Source organism: Eurosta solidaginis, chromosome 1 (assembly GCF_040869045.1).
Source record: "Eurosta solidaginis isolate ZX-2024a chromosome 1, ASM4086904v1, whole genome shotgun sequence".
Lineage (NCBI taxonomy): Eukaryota > Metazoa > Arthropoda > Insecta > Diptera > Tephritidae > Eurosta > Eurosta solidaginis.
In genome coordinates, this window is record NC_090319.1 from 29,523,133 (window position 1) to 29,544,556 (window position 21,424).

At 37.1% G+C, this 21,424-nt stretch overlaps 1 protein-coding gene across 2 annotated transcripts; it reads right to left on the bottom strand.

Annotated features, from left to right (window-relative positions):
• Nucleotides 1–10,735: 10,735 nt before the first annotated feature.
• Nucleotides 10,736–19,074, bottom strand: LOC137250699 (UDP-glycosyltransferase UGT5-like). Of its 2 annotated transcripts, none has more exons than XM_067783940.1 (3): nucleotides 18,715–19,074; nucleotides 16,755–17,014; nucleotides 10,736–11,867 (listed from the first exon to the last, which is right to left on the bottom strand). In XM_067783940.1, exons 1-3 carry the CDS (start codon nucleotides 18,953–18,955, stop codon nucleotides 10,809–10,811), a joined length of 1,560 nt encoding a protein of 519 aa, XP_067640041.1. In that variant the 5' UTR covers nucleotides 18,956–19,074; the 3' UTR covers nucleotides 10,736–10,808. The 2 variants fall into 2 exon arrangements, with proteins under 2 accessions (XP_067640041.1, XP_067640049.1); XM_067783948.1 differs by lacking the exon at nucleotides 18,715–19,074 and adding an exon at nucleotides 17,144–17,223.
• Nucleotides 19,075–21,424: the final 2,350 nt, after the last annotated feature.

Consider the following 21,424-nt stretch of genomic DNA (forward strand, 5'->3'; position numbering starts at 1 on the left):
AAACAAAATCAAGTGCGCAGAAATGTATGCAACAAAAAGTATGCAACATTTAGCGATAATAGTCTAACTTCTAGGTTTCTTGCATACACAAACAAAGCGAAGTTGCCTGCGTTCTTGAGGACTTAGACTTTTATTCCCTTGTGAATACAAATCTTTACCGATAACTCTGTTATCGATTAATTTATCGAATTCTGGTAAAGTAATATTGCATTGTCATCGGAGTTATACATGTGTGCAAAATTTCAGCTCAATCGGATGCCGGGAAGTGTATCAAATTATCATATATGTATTAAGTTTAACGCAAGCTTATGCATGATGTGTTGTTTGCACGTATTTTTATAGACAACGGTAAATTGAGCTACTCTGGCGCCATCTGACATGAAAAAATAGCCAACTCGCAATTTTTGTTGCAAGCAAAGCATAAGAAGAAGAATTTGACATTTGCTTTGGCTAAGGGTGCTGGCACACTTTGCAAGTGAAATTATTTTTCCCACTCGTTGGTAACTTTTCTAACATATCTCGCAATTAAAAACTGCAATATAACAAATGAATACGACACAAAATATGTTAGCAAGTATTTTTTGGTATAGGGAGAATGTTTATAACAGCGCTTCGCAAAATTTTTTTATGTGAATGAGCAAGGCGAAATAAACTTCAATTGCCAAGTCTGAAGCTCCTTCATATTTATAAATGCAACATCTAGGTTGATTGTGGCGATGTTACTGGAATACATGCTACAGCCTGTGTTAAACGCATCTAAATGAAAATTTTCATTGTGCTGCGGCCTTAATTGCTTTGTCTGACATAAATAGCTAGGATGTGTTTTGCTCATGAAACATGGGGTGGGGAGGGAGGGATGGCCTGAAGGTTTAATGTGGCCATATAAATCGTTCCCGAGATGGTCGGGTGTGGTGTTACCGGAGTGTATCGGATCTGTATCCGGCAAAGGACCATCACATCGATAACTCTCCACAAAGCCTTCGGGGAGCAACCTTATCGCTACAACAACAACAACATGTGTTTTGCTTACAAAATTATTCAGTTTTTTTTTTCAGACATAGAAAACGATGAATGCAGTTTAGCAATGCAGTTAACGAAAAGACAACTTCGAACACATTTAACTTGCAAATTTATATGTACATATGTAGGTATTTTATAAAAACAGCTCTCCAAAATTGTAGTCTTAACTTTCCATTCAAATCTTGATACAAAGCTTGTCAAAAGTGTAACTCATTTTATCTGTTGATTAAATTTCATGATTAGTTTTTGTCAATTTATTACATATGAAAATAAGTGTTGAAAAAGAAAGAAAAACCTATAACAAACAAATACAATTGTAGCTAATACAATACGAAATATCAAAATTAATAATAAGGGTTTAAACCAGTGGTGCACAACGACAGAGCTTCGAATGCAAACTTTTCTTGTAGACGTATGTGTTTACATTGAGAATGTTTGAGCATAGAATTCACGCATAAGATGCTTACTGCTTCAAGCATTGTTTACTATATAGTTTGGCAGCTTAAAGGGCCTGACAAAGTTGAGAAAGTCATAACGCCATAGTCATAACCATATCTTTACTTATCCATATCAATTGGTATCAGTTATTTGTGCCTTCACCTAAAAATCGTGATATTTTCATAAAAATGAATAAAACGCAAAAAAATTAAAACATGTTCCACATATAATAAGTCTCTTAGTCAAAACCTATACAAAACAATAAACAAAACATACAAAAAGTTAATAAATTCACCAACTCAAATATTTTTAGGTTATGGATTAGGCGAAAAATCAAAAACCAATTGGCTATGGTATGGTTATTGCTATGGTATGGCACCATTGAACATTGAGTTCCGTAAGGTTGGTTTGATCAGCTGTTTTATATGGATAAGGCTACGTCAACTTTGCCAGAACTTTAAATTGAGGTTATGTTACGAATGGAGTGGGAGGCAGTCAAAGAAGGCAATCGAATGGGGTGGAAAGAAGAACAGTAGGAAGAGCACAGTTGCATTGGATCAATATACCTTCAATCTATGTATCAATATTATAGATAGATGTAAACAAAATAACTAAATACTGGAATATAAGCAAACATTTTCTCTTAATTACTGCAAATAAGGTGTTCTTAGTGCTATATATTCGAAAATGATGACAATTTATGTCTGTTTAAAAATTCAAGTTTAATTTTCTAAACGATTAATAATATGGCCTTGAATGATGTTTGGGTGTGTATTTTTTTTATACTCAGTTGAGCAGAGCTTACAGAGTATATTAAGTTTGATTGGATAACGGTTGGTTGTACAGGTATAAAGGAATCGAGATAGATATAGACTTCCATATATCAAAATAATCAGGATCGAAAAAAAATTTGATTGACGATAACTTGAGTAAATTTTGAGGTAAATTGATGAAATTTGGTATGTAGGTTCCTGAGCATCTCAGATCGCTATTTAAAATGAACCAAATCGGACCATAAACACGCCCACTTTTTCGTTATCGAAAATTTCGAATAACCGAAAAAGTGCGATAATTCATTACCAAAGAAAGCTAAAACGATGAAACTTGGTAGATGGGTTGACCTTATGACACAGAATAGAAAACTAGTAAAATGTTGGACAATGGCCGTGGCACCGCCCACTTTTAAAAGAAGGTAATTGAAAATTTTTGCAAGCTGTAATTTGGCAGTCGTTGAAGATATCATGATGAAATTTTGCAGTAACGTTACTCCTATTACTATATGTACGTTTAATAAAAATTAGCAAAATCGGAGAAGGACCACGCCCACTTAAAAAAAATTTGTTTAAAGTAGTATTTTAACAAAAAAATTTATATCTTTACAGTATTTAAATAAATTATGCCAACATTCAACTCCGGTAATGATATGGTGCAACAAAATACAAAAATAAAACAAAATTTCAAAATGGGCGTGGCTCCGCCCTTTTTCATTTAATTTGTCTAGGATACTTTTAATGCCATAAGTCGGACAAAAATTTACAAATCCTTTTGAAATTTGGTAGGGGCATAGATATTATGACGTTAATTGTTTTCCGTGAAAATGGGCGAAATCGGTTGAAGCCACGCCCAGTTTTTATACACAGTCGTCCGTCTGTCCTTCCGCATGGCCGTTAACACGATAACTTAAGTAAATTTTGAAGTATCTTGATGAAATTTGGTACGTAGGTTCCTGGGCACTCATCTCAGATCGCTATTTAAAATTAACGAAATCGCACCGTATCGCCCACTTTTTCGATATCGGAAATTACGAAAAATGAAAAAAATGCCATAATTCTATACCAAATACGAAAAGAGGGATGAAACATGGTAATTGGATTGGTTTATTGACGCGAAATATAACTTTAGAAAAAACTTTGTAAAATGGTTGTGACACCTACCATATTAAGTAGAAGAAAACGAAAAAGTTCTGCAGGGCGAAATAAAGAACCCTTGAAATCTTGGCATGTATTACAGATATAAATAAATTAGCGGTATCCAACAGATGATGTTCTGGGTCACCCTGGTCCACATTTTGGTCGATATCTGGAAAACGCCCTCACATATACAACTACCACCACTCCCTTTTAAAGCTCTCATTAATACCTTTAATTTGATACCAATATCGTACAAACACATTCTAGATTCACCCCTGGTCCACCTTTATGGCGATATCTCGAAAAGGCGTCCACCTATAGAACTAAGCCCCACGCCCTTTTAAAATACTCATTAACACCTTTCATTTGATACCCATATCGTACAAACATATTCTAGAGTCACCCCTGGTCCACCTTTATGGCGATATCTCGAAAAGGCGACCACCTATAAAACGAGGGCCCACTCCCTTTTGAAAATACTCACTAACACCTTTCATTTGATACCCATATCGTACAAACAAAGTCTAGAGTCACCCCTGGTCCACCTTTATTGCGACACCTCGAAAAGGCGTCCACCTATAAAACGAGGGCCCACTCCCTTTTAAAAATACTCATTAACACCTTTCGTTTGATACCCATATTATACAAACTTATACTAGAGTCACCCCTGGTCCACCTTAATGGCGATATCTGGAAAAGGCGACCACCTATGGAACTAAGGATTACTCCCTTTTAAAATACTCATTAACACCTTTCATTTGAAACCCATATCGTACAAACAAATTCTAGAGTCAACCCTGACCCACCTTTATGGCGATATCCCTAAATGGCGTCCACCTATAGAACTATGGTCCACTCCCTCATAAAATACTCTTTAATGCCTTTCATTTGATACACTTGCCATACAAACACATTCCAGGGTTTCCCTCGGTTCATTTTCCTACATGGTTATTTCCCTTATATTGTCACCATAGCTCTCAACTGAGTATGTAATGTTCGGTTACACCCGAACTTAACCTGCCTTACTTGTTTTTTTTTTTTCTTTATTAACAACTTTGATATACAATATATATACATACAATATACACATACATCAATTTATTTTGAGCGATCAGCTGTTAGTTGCGCTACTTGTTAAGGTATAAAATGGCCTGAAGTGCAAGCTTAAACTGCTTGACTGCTTGCTTGACTGAATCATTGTCGCAGTGCTCACACGTCATGCAGGTGAACGCCGACTAGTTTTTGAAGCTCTTTAGTGCACCTGTGGCGGTGCGGAGCCAGAAATAAGTGACGGGCGGAAATAAGCCGATTAGTACTTTGTTCATATGATTTAACACTTCAACTCCGAGCGCAGAACGATTCTGACATTAGTCCATCGATTAACAAAAACAAAGTACATATAAATTTTATTTATATTTGTATGTATGTCACTGTGCTGCCTTCTTGTATAATTTCGCCATGAGTGCACCACTGGTTTAGTTGCATAAGCAAATATGTAATATTTGTAAAGTGTAATTAGCGTAAACAAATCATAAATTAAATCAAATAAATTTGACCACAATATTTCCCAAACGTTCACATATCAATAGATCTTTACACTTGACTGGTTTCTTTATTAGCTTGTTTGTATTTGAGTTATTTAGTCTACATCTTTAAAATTTAAAATAAATATTGACTCAAGTGTAGGATAAGGTTTTCATACCCAGCGTGTACTTATATACAAGGTTATTATAACTTTGGTTGGATAACAGTAGTACGTTTTAGCATAAAATAATCGGAATATATATAAACTTCGTTATATTAATATTACAGCATCGTTCTCAAGTTTAAGCGAGACTAACGCACATAGGGTCCAGGTATACCCATCGGTACTCAATATGACGTTTTTACTGTAGCATTTAATTTAATAACTATTTATAAAACTTTTTAAGTATGTGCATGAAAAAATGATGCTTAAATACATAACCAAGGATACCAAAAAGCGTTGAAATATAAACTCACCTCTTGGCTGAGAAATAGTTAATTTAAGTTCAAAAAGGTCTGGCTGGACCCATCAGTACAAATAAGGGTTAAGATGAAGAAAATTGTAGAACTTTGCAAGCCGCAAATCAGAAGCCGTTAGTTTCGCTTTGCAATTTCCCAAAATTGTGAATCATATCCACGTAAAGTTTTTCTAAGAAGTTGCTTAAACTTTTCATCATGACAAATTTGGCAATTTTATATTGCCAGAGCTAGGCGAATGTACTTCGATCGCGACTCACTTGGATCTCCCGAGGATTTATCCAAAGTTGAGATCGGTATCATTAGGAGCTTTATCGTTGCTATCCAACGATTCTCTAAGTAGCTAGATCTAAGTCACCGTTATTTTTGGTGTATGTGGTATCACAACGGACCTTCGTGTTGTCCAAGTGAGCTATCCTTATCAGGGTGTCATCACAGGTCATTGTGCTATCGCACCAGATGAGGAGGAGTCGATCTACTCTCCTATTCTCCTCTCTCTCTACTATTCTCTGCTGATGTCCGGCGCTTCAAAGAAGAAGGCTCAGATTTCTGGGTCACGGCTCTTCAACAGCCTGGCAGAGGTTGGAAAGGTGTACGTCTCGCTTCTTCTTGGGTTCATCAGGGAAAGCAAGTGGTTCGTTGAGAACCACTAGGAGGTAATGGGGTTGAATGAATGTGCCGCCACCCTGCACTTACTGAGGGCACTCATAATGGACAAAACTGCCTCCGAGTGGAAGTAAGCGCGCCCTCTTACCCTAACCTAACCTAGTTTTTCTTACTTGTTATATATTATTTTGATCACATTTTATATTAATTTATATGTTATCACAACGAATGACTTTAATGATCAATTATTAAACTTCTTTCTACTCCTTTTTGTAATCTCGTTTTGTTGTTTCGTTTAATGGCCATTTTTTTTATTATTCTATACATTTTTATATCACTTTTTTCAACGGATTTGTAATCATTTTATGGTCATCATAAACGCATTTTATAGAAAAATTTGAAAATATTTGGTATACTTTTATTAACGCTAGAAATGTTTTTTCTCTTGCATGCTACTGAGGGAGAGTTTCCGCACTAAAATTAGACTGTGTCGGGAATATTTTCGAATAATGTTTATTCGGTATGTTTCGAATTATTACAAAAAAGTTTTGGGTTTGTTTCATAAATTCTTTCGGAATGATTACATGAATATTTCTGAGAGATTCATGACTATTTTGAAACTTTTTCGAGAACACCTTCGGGATAATTTCATGATTGATTCCAGTTTGTGTTCCAAATAATTTTGGCTTTACTTCTGCACTCAGAAAAAACACTCATTTGGAATGAATAAAGCATTTCATAAAAAACAAATGTATTTAAAATAAAGAAGAATTCAATTTAACGTGTTTCAACTACTAAGTTTTGTCTAAAACCAATTTCACACAGAGGGCTTATGAAATAAGTACTCAAGTTTGCTACAATAAAGCCCTTAATGAACTCAATTTTCCGTATAAAACATAAATTCCTAATTATCTCATTTTTGCTTTATTGAATTCCTTATCAAGTCAAAGATCTTTTACGCTTTGCTTTGATGGGTCAGATTTTGTTGTCAGTGTAACAAATCACAATCAAAAATAAATTATTTTCAATTACTTAATACTACTACTACTACTACTACTACTACTAATACTAGTAGTATAGCGTCCTCAGTCACAAGACGAACAGACTACATGATTCCCTACCTGCACTTTGAGGGAGATATTAAGGCCACAATAGAGGTGGACGGGGTGGACGAGGCGATACATGTGTACACCGATGGTTCCAAAATAGTGGAACTGCGGTATACTGCGCTGATCCGGAATTAAGCAGATCCTACAGGCTGCCGGATTACTGTAGCGTTTTCCAAGCGGAAATATTAGCCGTAACCAAAGCAGTAGAAACCCTGGAATAGAATAGCTTAAGCTGCAACCGTGTTAACTTTTATATTGACAGTCAAGCAGCAATTAAGGCAATAATCTCGCATAGCACAGCATCTAAATGCGTGTTAGAGTGTAAGCAGTCTCTGGAGAGAATCGGGACAGGGAGAAGCATACATCTATATTGGGTCCCAGGGCATATGGGAATAGATGGGAATGAAAAAGCGGACGAATTAGCTAAAAAGGGCGCATCCCTTGAAGCTTGCTCCGTAGACGTCCCAATTAGATTGGGCGAGATTAAGCGAAGGCGAGAGGTGCACATGATCGACCAAGCAGAAAAGGCGTGGGTTCAAGCGCGGGGCTGTAAAGTGTCGAAGATTATGTGTAGGTCTGACAACCTTAGACTAACACAGTTGCTTCTATCATTAAAAAGAGAGGACTGTAGACTCATGACGGGTATTCTGACTGGACACTGCCTTCTGGCGTCACATGCCTTTAAATTAGGCTTGGTCATTGATAGCAGGTGTAGGAAGTGCGGGTTGGAGGAGGAAACGATCGAGCGCATTCTGTGCTCGTGCCCTGCACTTGCAAGGCTAAGACTCCAGCTATTATTTTTCAGTTTGGTCGTTAAAACAAACTTCTGGTAACACTACGGACTCAATCAGTCTATGTGAGGTCTTCATGGACCGGCCAGTTCAACCTACCTACCTAATACTACTACTATTTTCAATAATTTCAAAAAGTAGAAAACCGCCAAAAAAATTCAAAATTTTATTTTCGATGCATTTGCAGCAAAAGACATCATGGATTTTTAAAAATTAGGCACATATTTGGTTAGGTATAACATCTTTGAGTTGTTGCGTAAACATTTTTTTGATTGCCTAAATAGTTAAGGAGGAAACGGCTGCTATCAAATTTTATTTTTTTTTTGTTAAAGCGCAATATTTTTTGGCGCCGCTTCCAAATGTTCGCTTAATAAAGGAAGTGGCGCAGTGTGAAATGGAAAACCTAATTATTTCATTAAATTTAATAATGATTCGGTTAAGTTTCTAGGTAAAATTGGTATACAACTTTTCGTTAATTTTAGGTAATATTTTTCTTAAATTTTTCATCGATAATACTTGATTCAATGTATCTCAAAATTCCAGGTTCAAATTCAAGCCCCAATCCAAACAATAATTTTATGATAATTATTGTATTTTTTTGTTTTTGTAATTAAGCTGCCCATCTATGCAGGAGTCTGAAAAATGTTCTATCTTCCATTCCAAATAAAAAATAATTATTCAATAATAGAAAAGTTAAAAAAAAGGAGAATTCTCATAAAAAAGTATTATTCTGTGGGTGAATTCTTCTTCTGCAAAAAACAAAAAAAATATTCAAATGAAAGATATTTTTTTTTTACTTCAAGAACTTCCTCCGCCTGGCCTTGAACTCGAACTCCAACCTGAGGAGGAGTTCTTGTTCTGTGAAACGATGAAGTGAATAAAAATGTCCAACATTTGAATAAGTTTTTGTTTGAAAGTTTTTTCCATTTCACCGTTTCAGAGAACAATACGCCAATAAAACAAAAACATTTGTATGAGTTAAGTGGGGGTTGCCCTTATTGCTTGAAGCAATTTTTAGTTTATAATCTTAATATATAAAAAACACGTGTCACTATGCTTGAGGCCAATGGACTCCTAAACTACTGAACCGATTTTGAACTTGTGTTGTACCCCGTGTGTAGTTTGATCTAACTTGAAATATAGGATAGGTGACTGGGCGACTAGGGTCTCGATATATAGGCCAAAACGTGGACCCGGGTACCCGCAGGATGTGTTTATAGAATATGGATATCAAAAGAAAGCTGCTGATGAGTGCTTTAGTAGGGGGTAATTTTCATACCCCTGGGTGACTCGGGTCTCGAGATATAGGCCAAAACGTGGACCCGGGAACGCCTAGAGTGTGTTTGTAGATTATGGATATCAAATGAAAGCTGTTGGTTAGTGCTTTAGTAGAGGGTAATTTTCATACCCCTTGGTGACTCTCGATATATAGGCCAAAACGTGGACCTGGGTACCCCTAGAATGTGTGTATAGAATATGGATATCGAATGAAAGCTGTTGATGAGTGCTTTATTAGAGGGTAATTTTCATACCCCTGGGTGACTAGGGTCTCGAGATATAGACAAAAACGTGGACCCGGGTACGCCTAGAAAGTGTTTATAGAATATGGATATCAAATGAAAGCTGCGGCTGAGGCTTTAGCAGAGGGTAATTTCCATACCCCTGGGTGACTTGGGTCTCGAGATAAAGCCCAAAACGTGGGCCACTGAATGCCTAGACAGTGTTTATACAATATGGAAATCAAAAGAAAGCTGTTGATGAGTGCTTTAATACAGAGTAATATATTATCTAGAGACGCACTGGGACTGGGATTGGGAATGGGACTGGGGCTGAGACTCGGAGTGGGACTGAGACTGAGACTGGAATAAGATACATACCATCCTCTGGGACAGGCAATAAGGGATGCAGAAGAATGAGAAGAAATTGAGAGAAGAGAAAAGGGAGAAGGAGATTGAGAAAGAGATAGAATGAAACGAAGATGGAGATAGATGAAGCGAAAAAGACGGACGGAGGAGTGAATAAAAGGATTAGGAAAAAGTGAAGAGGGGGGAGAGCAGATTCAGACGGAAAAGGCTTATTTGGCAGATAGGCCAAATTTAGGGCAGGACAACGTCTGCCGGGTCTTCTAGTCTATTTAAAAAATTGCGAAAATTTAAACAACGTGACATCAGTACGAACAAGGCAACAACTGTTTCGATTATACCTTGGAAATCTCTTCAAAGCCTTTTCTCCCGGGGTGGGATTTGAACTCGCATTTCTACGACGGTTGAAGTGTTGTTATTTCTCAAAATATTTACATGTACAAGTAAGTTCAGTGAATAAGAGCACTCGACTTTTAAGTTGAGCACCTCAACTAGTAGTTCACGTCCATTACAACGACAAAATTTAATTGCTTAATTTTTTTTCAAACAATTTTCTACATCTTAAAGAAAAATACTCCTATAACCAGGGAAAAAATGGTTTAAAATAAAAAAAGTTACTTGCCCAGATTTAAAGAGGATTTCTTTGGAGAAATGTCATAAGCCATTTTTCCATATTTTAATAATTGTTTTTTTCGCTTTTAGAAAAAAAATTTTTTTGCGTGTACTATCAACATCTTTTCACAACAAAATTTTAACATAAAACACCGTTCTGTGAGTTGCCTGCGCCATTGCACGAATTCGTCTTACAGCGCCAGAATCGGAATCAGCGCAATAATGCAAAGTTGCGCATCATCACACAGTCCTTCATGCTACCTGCAGCAACTCATACGTGGTAACTGATATAGTGCGATTAAATAAAAATGATATCGCTTTAATCTCGTACGTGTCAAATCAAATAGATGGCGGTTGGTTTTTATCAAAGCACATAATCTAAAATATTTTTTTTTTTAACATACAACAATATTTTTTATTATTAAACGCTTATCTATATAACAATCACTTACTAAAATTTTAATTTCTCTTTTCTTTGATATCTCTGCGTGCGATCGCAAATTGCAGCCAACGCCACGCAACTCTTGTCAACAAAAATAACAGCAACAACACCAAAGTCAAACCACCAAATAAAATTAACAAAACATCAATGGAATGATATTGAATAAAACTCAAATCTTGTCCAGCACAATGCAAATGTTTAGCGCCCTTATGTCGCACCACATATTCCACCCAATAGACGGCCAAATCCAATGGATTCATGGGTTGATCTTTATAACGCGCCGATATTTCTGCAACATTTTTTGCATAACTTTCATCGCTCAGCATACGCTCAATGGCAGAAGTAAATGTTTCTTTTGTTAATTTCAAATAATCTAAACGTATGCCAAAACCACCAGCTTCGGCACGATTCATATTCAAGAATTGATCAGCAAATATCGGTATACCAATAATAGGTTTACCATGATAAATTGCTTCAGTCGAACTGAGCAAACCACCATGCGTTATAAAGAATAAGACATTTGGGTGCGCTAATATATCATCTTGTTGAAACCATTCACTTATATATACATTATCTGGTTTATCCTCGAGATTGGGATTCTCAAATTTCCACAGTATACGCTGTTTTAAACCACGAAATGTATCGAGTATTGCTTTACGTTTTTCTACAGGTAAATATTCACTACGTAAATTTGAACCCATTGAAAAATAGATTACACCATGTTTTGATTCACTGATGAAACGTTCTAAATCCGCTGGCAATGGTGAACGTTGACGATTTATATGCATACCACCAACTTCGATCTGGCTATGTACTAATGGGCGTGAATAGCTAAGGGAGACATGTTGATTGAGTAGCACCAGCGCCACATTACGACGCACTTCATACATATCACGTTTATTGTTCGGGAAGAATTCCTTATATATCTCAGCCTGTTTGGGTAAATAGTATAAATCGAGTAGAAGACGTTCGTATATATTGAAAGCAAAATTGGCCAAACGTTCTGTTAGCGTCATGTGAGCAGAGAAAGGCAGCAACGCATGAGGCACATACGATGGGGGAGATGGTGTTCCAACCTAGAGAATAAAGAAACTCAAATTACTGAAATTCATAAAATAAAGAGCAGGATTTTATTTTAATAACTACATAAACCAACAAATTACACGCAAACATATTTGGGCCACTTGAAGAGACAGGTACGGATGCGTTTACATAAAATTGCTTGTTTGTTATTTGGTATGAAAGAGTTGATTTTCACAGAGAAGCTTTTCATGGCAGAAATCAAATCGAAGTGTTTACCAAAGAACTACCCAGAGGCGACCCAGCTAAGAGAAGTTTTTTTTCCAATTGAAAAAACTTTTTTCTAAGCTTTTGATGTTGGCTGCGTAGCGGAACCTTTACAAAAAGTTCAAAGCTTTCATAGCCAAGTTATCAACTCAACCATACATGGCGCATGCTGATTACTGAGCAGGCGGGGCTCTAGTGGCCCCTTCCTTACGGACCGGAGGAGGGAGTTTGTTTGACTTAGAAGGTTCAACGTGGTCTTCTTAAATCGTTCCCGAGATGGTCGGCTTTAGCTTTTGGAACTAACTAGATCAGTATGAGGCAAAGAACCACCAACATCGTTAAAACTCCTCAAACCCTAAGAAAAAATATAAGCTATTGTTATCGAAAGATTAACAGCTAAGGGTTCACATAGGAAGTTGAAAATAAAAGCAAAAACAACTACAAATCCTTCCAATATTTTCAGCTCCAGAAACCTAACAATGTTACACACTTAAGCTCGAACAACTCCCTAGGTTTGGAGCATACAGAATTATTAAAGCCTCACTCGCTACTGCAAATGGCTAGAGTATCATCGCAGCAGGTTTATTGAACGGAAATGTCATCCTTATGAAGCAACAGATCCCCGATATCTCAATATAACGGTTGTGTTGACAAATCAAAATTTTTTGGCCTAAGGGTAAGAAGTCTCCTCAAAGCTTTTTCCAGGTGCCTGCTGAGTACTGCACACAAACTTAGGCCGTCCAAGGTAAGGTAGCTGCTCGAATAAATATCGCATTATATATCTACTATTAAAAAAATGGCGCAAAATTCTAGGGAGACGGAATACCTTCGGGAGTACCAATCCGCTTCAGTTCAAACAAATAAATTTGGAAGCTGCGAATTTCTTTAACAAAAACTGTTCTGGTAGTTTCAGGAACCATACCGATATATGTATAGAAGCGACTACGGGTGTTGTTGTCATACTTGGACTTGGAGAAAAGTTCTGACAGTGGGACTACGAACCGAATCGACAGCTGAAGAGTTAAAATGGAGAGGTTTGTTTTAACCCGAAGAAAACCAACTTGACTGCCTATCCGCATGCAGAGTAATCGAAAACAAGTAAGGAAGGCCAAGTTCGGGTGTAACCGAATATTACATACTCAGCTGAGAGCTTTGGAGACAAAATAAGGGAAAATCACCATTTAACAAAATTAACCTAGGGTAACCCTGGAATGTGTTTGTATGACATGGGTTTCAAATGGAAGGTATTAAAGAGTATTTTAAAAGGGAGTGGGCTGAACTTCTATAGGTGGACGCCATTTCAGGACATCGCCATAAAGGTGGACCAGGGGTGACTCTAGAATATGTGTTGTACGATATGGGTATCAAATGAAAGGTGTTAATGTTAAAAGGGAGTGGGCCTTAGTGCTATAGGTGGACGCCTTTTCGAGATATCTCCATAAAGGTGGACCAAGGGTGACTCTAGAATGTGTTTGTACGATATGGGTATCAAATTAAAGGTTTTAAAGGGGAGTGACCCTTAGTTGTACATGTGAATGCGTTTTTGAGATATCGACCAAAATGTGGACCAGGGTGACCCAGAACATCATCTGTCGGGTACCGCTAATTTATTTATATATGTAATACCAGAAATAGTATTCCTGCCAAGATTCCAAGGGCGTTTGATTTCGCCCTGCAGAACTTTTGTCATTTTCTTCTACTTAACATGGTAGGTGTCACACTCATTTTACAAAGTTTTTTCTAAAGTAATATTTTGCGTCAATAAACCAATCATTAAACATTACCATGTTTCATCTCTTTTTTCACATTTGGTATAGAATTATGACATTTTTTTCATTTTTCGTAATTTTCGATATCGAAAAATTGGGCGTGGTCATAGTCGGATTTAGGCCATTTTTATACCAATATAAAGTGAGTTCAGATAAGTACGTGTTAACGGCCGAGCGGAAGGACAGACGGTGGACTGTGTATAAAAACTGGGCGTGGCTTCAACCGGTTTCGCCCTTTTTCACAGAAAACAGCGTCATAAAATCTATGCCCCTACCAAATTTCAAAAGGATTGGTAAATTTTTGTTCGATTTATGGCATTAAAAGTATTCTAGACGAATTAAATGAAGAAGGGCTGAGCCTCGCCCATTTTGAAATTTTCTTTTAGTTTGGATTTCGATGCACCATATCATTACTGGAGTTGAATGTTGACATAATATACTTATCTAATATATAAAATTCTTCTGTCACGGTTTTAGAGGCTGAACTCCTCCAAAACGGCTGAACCGATTCTAATGAAATTTTGTGAGCATATTGGGTAGGTCTGAGAATCGGCCAACGTTTACCTTTTTTTTCGCTACGTGTCTAGGGTCTTGAGGTCAAAACGTGGACCTGGGTACCACTAGAATGTGTTTATACAATATGGATATCAAATGAAAGCTGTTGAGAGTGCTATAGTACAGGATAATTTTCATACACCTGGGTGAATAGGGTCTCGAGATATAGGCCAAAACGTGGACTCGGATACCCCTAGAATGTGTTTATACAATATGGATGTCATATGAAAGCTGTTGATGAGTGCTATAGTACAGGATAATTTTCATACAACTGGGAGGCTAGGGTCTCAAGATATAGCCCAAAACGTGGACCCGGGTACCCCTATAATGTGTCTATACGATATGGATATCAAATGAAAGCTGTTGATGAGAGCTATAGTACACGATAATTTTCATACAACTGGGAGGCTAGGGTCTCGAGATATAGCCAAGCGTGGACCCGGGTACCCCTAGAATGTGTTTATACAATATGGATATCAAATGAAAGCTGTTGATGAGTGCTATAGTACAGGATAAATTTCATACAACTGGGAGGCTAGGGTTTCGAGATATAGCCCAAATCGTGGACCCGGGTACCCCTAGAATGTGTTTATACAATATGGATATCAAACGAAAGCTTTTGATGAGTGCTATAGTACAGAATAATTTTCATACTCCTGGGTGACTAGGGTCTCGAGATATAGGCCAAAACGTGGACCGGGATACACCTAGTATGTGTTTATACAATATGGATATCAAATGAAAACTGTTGATGAGTGCTATAGTACAGGATAATTTTCATACAACTAGGTGAACTCGTGAACGCCTACACAATGTTTTTACATTGTGGCTATCAAATTGAAGCTGTTGATGAGTGCTTTAGTACAGGGTATTTTTCATAACTATTGGTGACTAGGGTCTCGAGATATAGGCCAAAACGTGGATCAGGGTAACACTAGGATGTGTTTTTATATTATGGGTATCAAATTGAAGCTGTTGATGTGTGCTTTAGTACAGAGTAAGTTTTATGCCGCTGGGTGACTAGGATCTCGTGATGTAGGCCAAAACGTGGACCCAGATACACCTAGAATGTGTTTTTACATTATGGGTATCAAGTTGAAGCTGTTTATGTGTGCTATAATACAGAGTAAGTTTTACACCGCTGAGTGACTAGGGTCTCGAGATATAGGCCAAAACATGGACCCAGATACCCCTAGAATGTGTATGTATTATGGATATCAAATGAAAGATGTTGCTGAGAGCTCTAAAGTTCATTGTAATATTCGATTTAGTCGCATCAACCTTGCAAAACTGATAAATATGCATGCGAAGCCGAAATAAAGACAAGAATTAATAATACCCACATACCTATTTACATACGTCCTATTCGGTGTGCCTGAAATTTCGTATATAAATTTGCCTATATTAGTATTTACAATGCTTTTTTCAGGGAAGTATACCAGAGGCGGACTGGGACTGGGAGGACTGAACAAAAAGGGGTAGGGCAGAGTTAGACGGAAAAAGCTTATTAAAATGTATGCAGATAGGCCAAATTTAGGGCAGAACAACGTCTGCCGGGTCTGCTAGTATACTGTAAAGATATTAAATTTTTTGTTAAAATTTGACTTTTAAACAAATTTTTTTTAAAAGTGGGCGTGTTCGTAATCCAATTTTGCTAATTTTTCCTTAGCATACATATAGTAATAGGTGTAACGTTCCTGCCAAATTTCATCATGATACCTCCAACGGCTGCCAAATTACAGTATGCAAAACTTTTAAATTATCTCCTTTTAAAAGTGGGCGGTGCCACGCCCATTCTCCAAAATTTTACTAACTTTCTATTTTGCGTCATAAGTTCAACTCACTTACCAGGTTTCATCGCTTTATCCGTCTTTGGTAATGAATTATCGCACTTTATCTGTTTTTCGAAATTTTCGATATCGAAAAAGTGGGCGTGGTTATTGTCCGATTTCGTTCATTTTAAATAGCGAGCGATCTGAGATGAGTGCTTAGGAACTTACATACCAAATTTCATTAAGATACCTCAAAATTTACTGAAGTTATCGTGTTTACGGACGGACTGACGGACGGACGTGGCTAAATGAATTTCTTTTTTCGCCCAGATCATTTTGATATACAGAAGTCTTTATCTATTTCGATTAGTTTATGTCCTTACGGAGTACCATTATGCGAACAAAATTAATATACGCTGTGAGCTCAGTTATGCTCAGTTGAGTATAAAAATGAGCTTCGTAAGTGACAAATCGGACATGGTCAACAAATATGTGAGGCCATTATTCTCACTAAACGTCATGGCTAACAATTTTTAATTTCACTCAAAAAATTTTTGTTAAATTTTTTTAAAATATTTACCAAATCTGTATTCCAGTTATGTGCTCCAAATGTGCCTATTCCTATTAGTGGTGCCTTGAAATGCTCGCTTAGACCGTAAAGAGCTTCAGTTAAGAAAACTTCGTTGATCACGGCGTCAAACGTTTGATTACTCGCCATAAGCTCTCTCACGCTACGTTCTTCTAGAAATGCACGTGAGAGAGCCAAGCCCAACATGTGAAATTCGAAGTTATTTTGGATTACGCTTTTTTCAGCTGCATTCAGTAGATCTTTAATGGTTCCTGTAAATATAAAATATTTTTTAGCATCAGTCCATTTACGTATCTCTGCTAAGAGAACTAGAAAAAGTTGTTTAAAAATTCTTCTACTCATAAATAGTTGATATCGCGATATCTTGAAATAATATTTACCAAACATTTATTACACTGATGACATGATATAAAACATTCATTCTCTCTCAATTCGTTTCCAGGAATGGGGCTTGAAATCAGATGGCTATAGAGTTGCCTAAAATACGCAAAAAAAAAAAAAACCCCAAGAAATCCGTTCGGTTTCATTATTTTCAAATAAATCAGCAAGTAAGTTGATAAAAACTTATTAAAATTTATAAAAAAGGCAAAGTTCTGTAGAAATATATTGTGGCAGATAAGTTAAAAAATAGGAAATAATATATTTCGATTGCGTTGCTTGGCTTTGTTGCTCCTGCACCGCCAGAAGATAACAATGAACGGCTAGCCCCTTTTTTTACGTTTATGTACATACATATGTATATCCACATACAATAAAAAACGCAAAAAATGTATAAGAAATTACGAAATTAGATCACTTGGTGAAGTATCTGCGTTGTCGTCCGCAAAAGGCTATTAATTAAACATGTTGCGTTAACCTATACGTATAACTACAATTTATCTCAGTTGTCAAAAATGGAATATTGCAACGCTCCACAAAAACATGGCCTTTATGCATCCATTTACATCAATGCGAAGACTAAGAAGCTGACTTCTTTTATATCAATCGAAAGTTGCTTCCAAAACTCGTTTCGTGTGCAACCCTTCGATGAAAGGTGTTGTCACTGATAAATTTTCCGCAGGTGAAAAAGAGTTATTTTTTTCTTCGGCTTTGTAATCCTGACAAAAATTCGAGTTTTTTGATATCCCACTTGACAATCTTGAGTAAATTTTCGGTGAAAATCATAAATTAAACCTTTACCATGTAAAATACCCCAAAGTTATTCTGAAATGCCCAAATTGATTTTGAGCATGATGGCATCTATGGCCCATATTATAAAAAATGCACATTTTCACGCGCTCTCAGAGAGCGAGAACTTTCATATCAGGTCATCAGTGATTTATTAGCTTGGGTTGTATGTACATATGTTTGCATGCATATGTATGTATGTATGTCAGTAACAGAATCTGTAAGCATAAATTTCGCCGATTTCCGGAAGTTTACTAAGTTTGAAACTTTGCACTCGAATCAAGGACCGATGACAATGTTATAATTTCATAGTGGAGTGACATATGGTCATAAGACATAAGGTCAGTTAACCTAATGACCACCAAAAATTGCCATAAGGTCAATATAAACTTTGCGCAAGCACCGAGCTTCTCTTCCAATTTTCATCGTGCTTCTTTTAATTTTTCTTAAAAATTGGCGGAACGGCTCCTACTTGTTTTAAGCCGCCTCCGAACGGCATCCGCAAGGCAGATGAGTTTTCACTGAGTGCTTTTCATGGCAGAAGTACACTCGGAGTGCTTGCCAAACACTGCCGAGGGGCGACCCACTCACAGCAGTTACTGGAGATATGTTGTCCCTCTTAGAAAAATTGTCTTCTATTTGAAAAAAACTTTTTTCTAAAATTTTGATATTGCATTTCCCGGCGTGAACCCAGGATCTTCGGTGTGGTAGACGGAGCACGCTATCATCACACCACGGCGGTCGCAATTCTGTATACGCAATTGCTACTGTATTATTTACTCACCATCCATTGCTGCATTCATATTTCCTAATTTAATATCATGATAATTTTTCAATGGTTTCTTCAATGGAAACGGTGAAATGACCGTAACATCGTGACCTCTTCGCGCCAATTCTTTCATCAACTTCGAACTGACAATGAAATGTGATTTAGCTGTAGTAGGAAGTATGCCTAATATGCGATAGGCTTCAACATTGTACACTAAAGCAATTAAAATCAACAAGAATGCAGTAAATAATTGCATAATTCACAATCAATACGAAACAAAAAACGTGTATAGTTTTATTAAGTAAGTAAATTGCTGTGATCGCTTAGGAGCTTTGTAGTTGACTGTCATTGGTTAAATGGCACTTCGTTCATATTGCCGGCGAACTGTAATAATTCGTATACTTCTCAATGTTAAAGCCGCGTCACATAAGCAGTTTTTCATATAGATTAGTTTAACTCAATCTAATGCATTATGAGTAAATTGTACCTATTTTAAAGGAGAACGGTAGATTGAGCGACACTGGCACCATGTGACATGAAACAGTAGCCAACTTGCAAATTTTGTTGCAAGCAAAGCATAAGAAGAAGAATTTGACATTTACTTTGGCTAAAGATGCTGGCAAACTTTGCAATTAAAATTATTTTTCCCACTCGTTCGTAACTTTTCTAACAATTTTCGCAACTAAAAACTGCAAAATATGTTTGCAAATATTTTTGGTTGTATGTGTAGGGAGATTGTTTAAAACAATGTTTTGCGAAATATTGTATGTGAATGGGCAAAGCGAAATAAACTTCAATTGCCAAGTCTGAAGTTTATTCATATTTATAAACGCAACACCTTTGATTGTGGCGATGTTACTGGAATGCAAAAGCTTGTGTTAAACGCATCGATATGAAACATTTTATTGTGCCGCGGCCTTTAATGCGTGATTTCCACGCCATGAAAGCTCACTACAAATTTAGTATATATTTGTTGTTTACAAAATTCTAGCAGCCAAGTAATTTTGACACTTTAATCTCTTATCTGGTCGAGTTGAAAATGCACTTAAATGAAAGAGAATACACTTAACAACAAAAAAAAGGACACTTGTGTTCAAATATAATTGCAAATTCTTTTTAAAAACTAATAAATGTAAATCGCTATAACCTGCGAAGAGATTTTTGGCTGAAATTCTCTTCCAATTTGCTTCGTGCTCCTTTTAATTTTTCTTAAAAATTGGTGGGACGGCACCTACTTGTTTCATGCCGACTCCGAACGGCAACTGCAAGGCAGATGAGTATCCACTGAGAGCTTTTCATGGCAGAAGCACACTCGGAGTGCTTGCCAAAGACTGCTGAGAGGCGACCCCGTTAGAAAAAATTTCTTCTAATTGAAACAACTTTTTTCTAAAATTTTGATCTTGTTTTGCCCGGGCCGTGAACTCAGGATCTTCGGTGTGGTAGTTGAAGCACGCTACCGTCCCACCGCGGCGGCCGCCAGAAAAACAAGTCAAATAGTTCCATGAGAAACTAGAGGTCGCCAGAGCCTCGCCAGTTAAATATTTACATAATAATTTCATACTTGTAACAGGATTCACCTCGGCAGCCACCGTGGTGTGATGGTAGCGTGCTCCGCCTACTACGCCATATGCTCTGGGTTCACATCCCGGGCAAAGCAATATCAAAATTTTAGAAATAAGGTTTTTCATACTTGTAACAGGATTCACCTCGGCGGCCACCGTGGTGTGATGGTAGCGTGCTCCGCCTACTACGCCATATGCCTTGGGTTCACATCCCGGGCAAAGCAATATCAAAATTTTAGAAATAAGGTTTTTCAATTAGAAGAAAAGTTTTCTAAGCGGGATCGCCCCTCGCCAGTGTTTGGCAAGCGCTCCGGGTGTATTTGTGCCATGAAAAGCACTCAGTGAAAATTCATCTGCCTTGCAGATGCCGTTCGGAGTCGCCATAAAACATGTAGGCCCCATTCGGCCAATTTGTAGGGAAAATCAAGAGGAGCACGACACAAATTGGAAGAGAGGCCGAGCTTCGCAGGTTATAGCGAATTACATTTATTTTATTTTTTTTTATTTATTCACCTCGGGTAGGTGAGGTTGACAATTGGTGTTGAGGAATCTGTAAGGCTATAAATCCTCATACAATTCCATTGAGATCATAAAAGTAGATCATAGAAGTATAAAAAAAGATCATTGAAGCATGAAATCTCAAGGCATGAAGATTACGGTGCATGTTACAGCAGCGAGGACAGCAAAGTATTTCGATTTTTCAAAACGCCATCTTGCGAACAAAGACGGAAGCGATGGAAAGAAAGCTATGGCATTTTATAAACAAATTCACCTCGCCTTCCCTAACATAATTTTGATCTGAGTATTTGCAAACGTGTCCGGTTGTCCCGAAGAGATATTTCCATTCCAATTGAACCGAGTCCTTCAAGTTGGACACAATTAAGCTAAATACCATTTATGTTTTCGAATTGGAAACTCAAAAAGAAAGCCTTTTCGAAGTAAGGCTCGAGTGGTTCTGGAAGTGGGAAGATAATTGATGCGGAAAAGCATAAGTCGTGGCAATGGGCAACGGCTTAACCCGAAATAACACACGATTACCGTATGGTAAAGCAAAAGGTGTCGCTGTATTTCAACGAATTAATTATAAACTGCATAACAAATCTACAAATGAGTAACGGTATTTTATACAGAATAGTCATGACTTTCCGCAAAACAAAGGTTTG

What these genes read in the sequence shown, in the direction of transcription:
- LOC137250699 (XM_067783940.1), bottom strand. Translation starts at nt 18,955, where the DNA reads ATGCAATTATTTACTGCATTCTTGTTGATTTTAATTGCTTTAGTGTAC. An exon ending in TATGAATGCAGCAATGGATG is followed by an intron (nt 17,015 to 18,714) that starts GTGAGTAAATAA and finishes TTATATTTACAG; the next exon opens with GAACCATTAAAGATCTACTG. An exon ending in ATAACTGGAATACAGATTTG is followed by an intron (nt 11,868 to 16,754) that starts GTAAATATTTTA and finishes TTTATTCTCTAG; the next exon opens with GTTGGAACACCATCTCCCCC.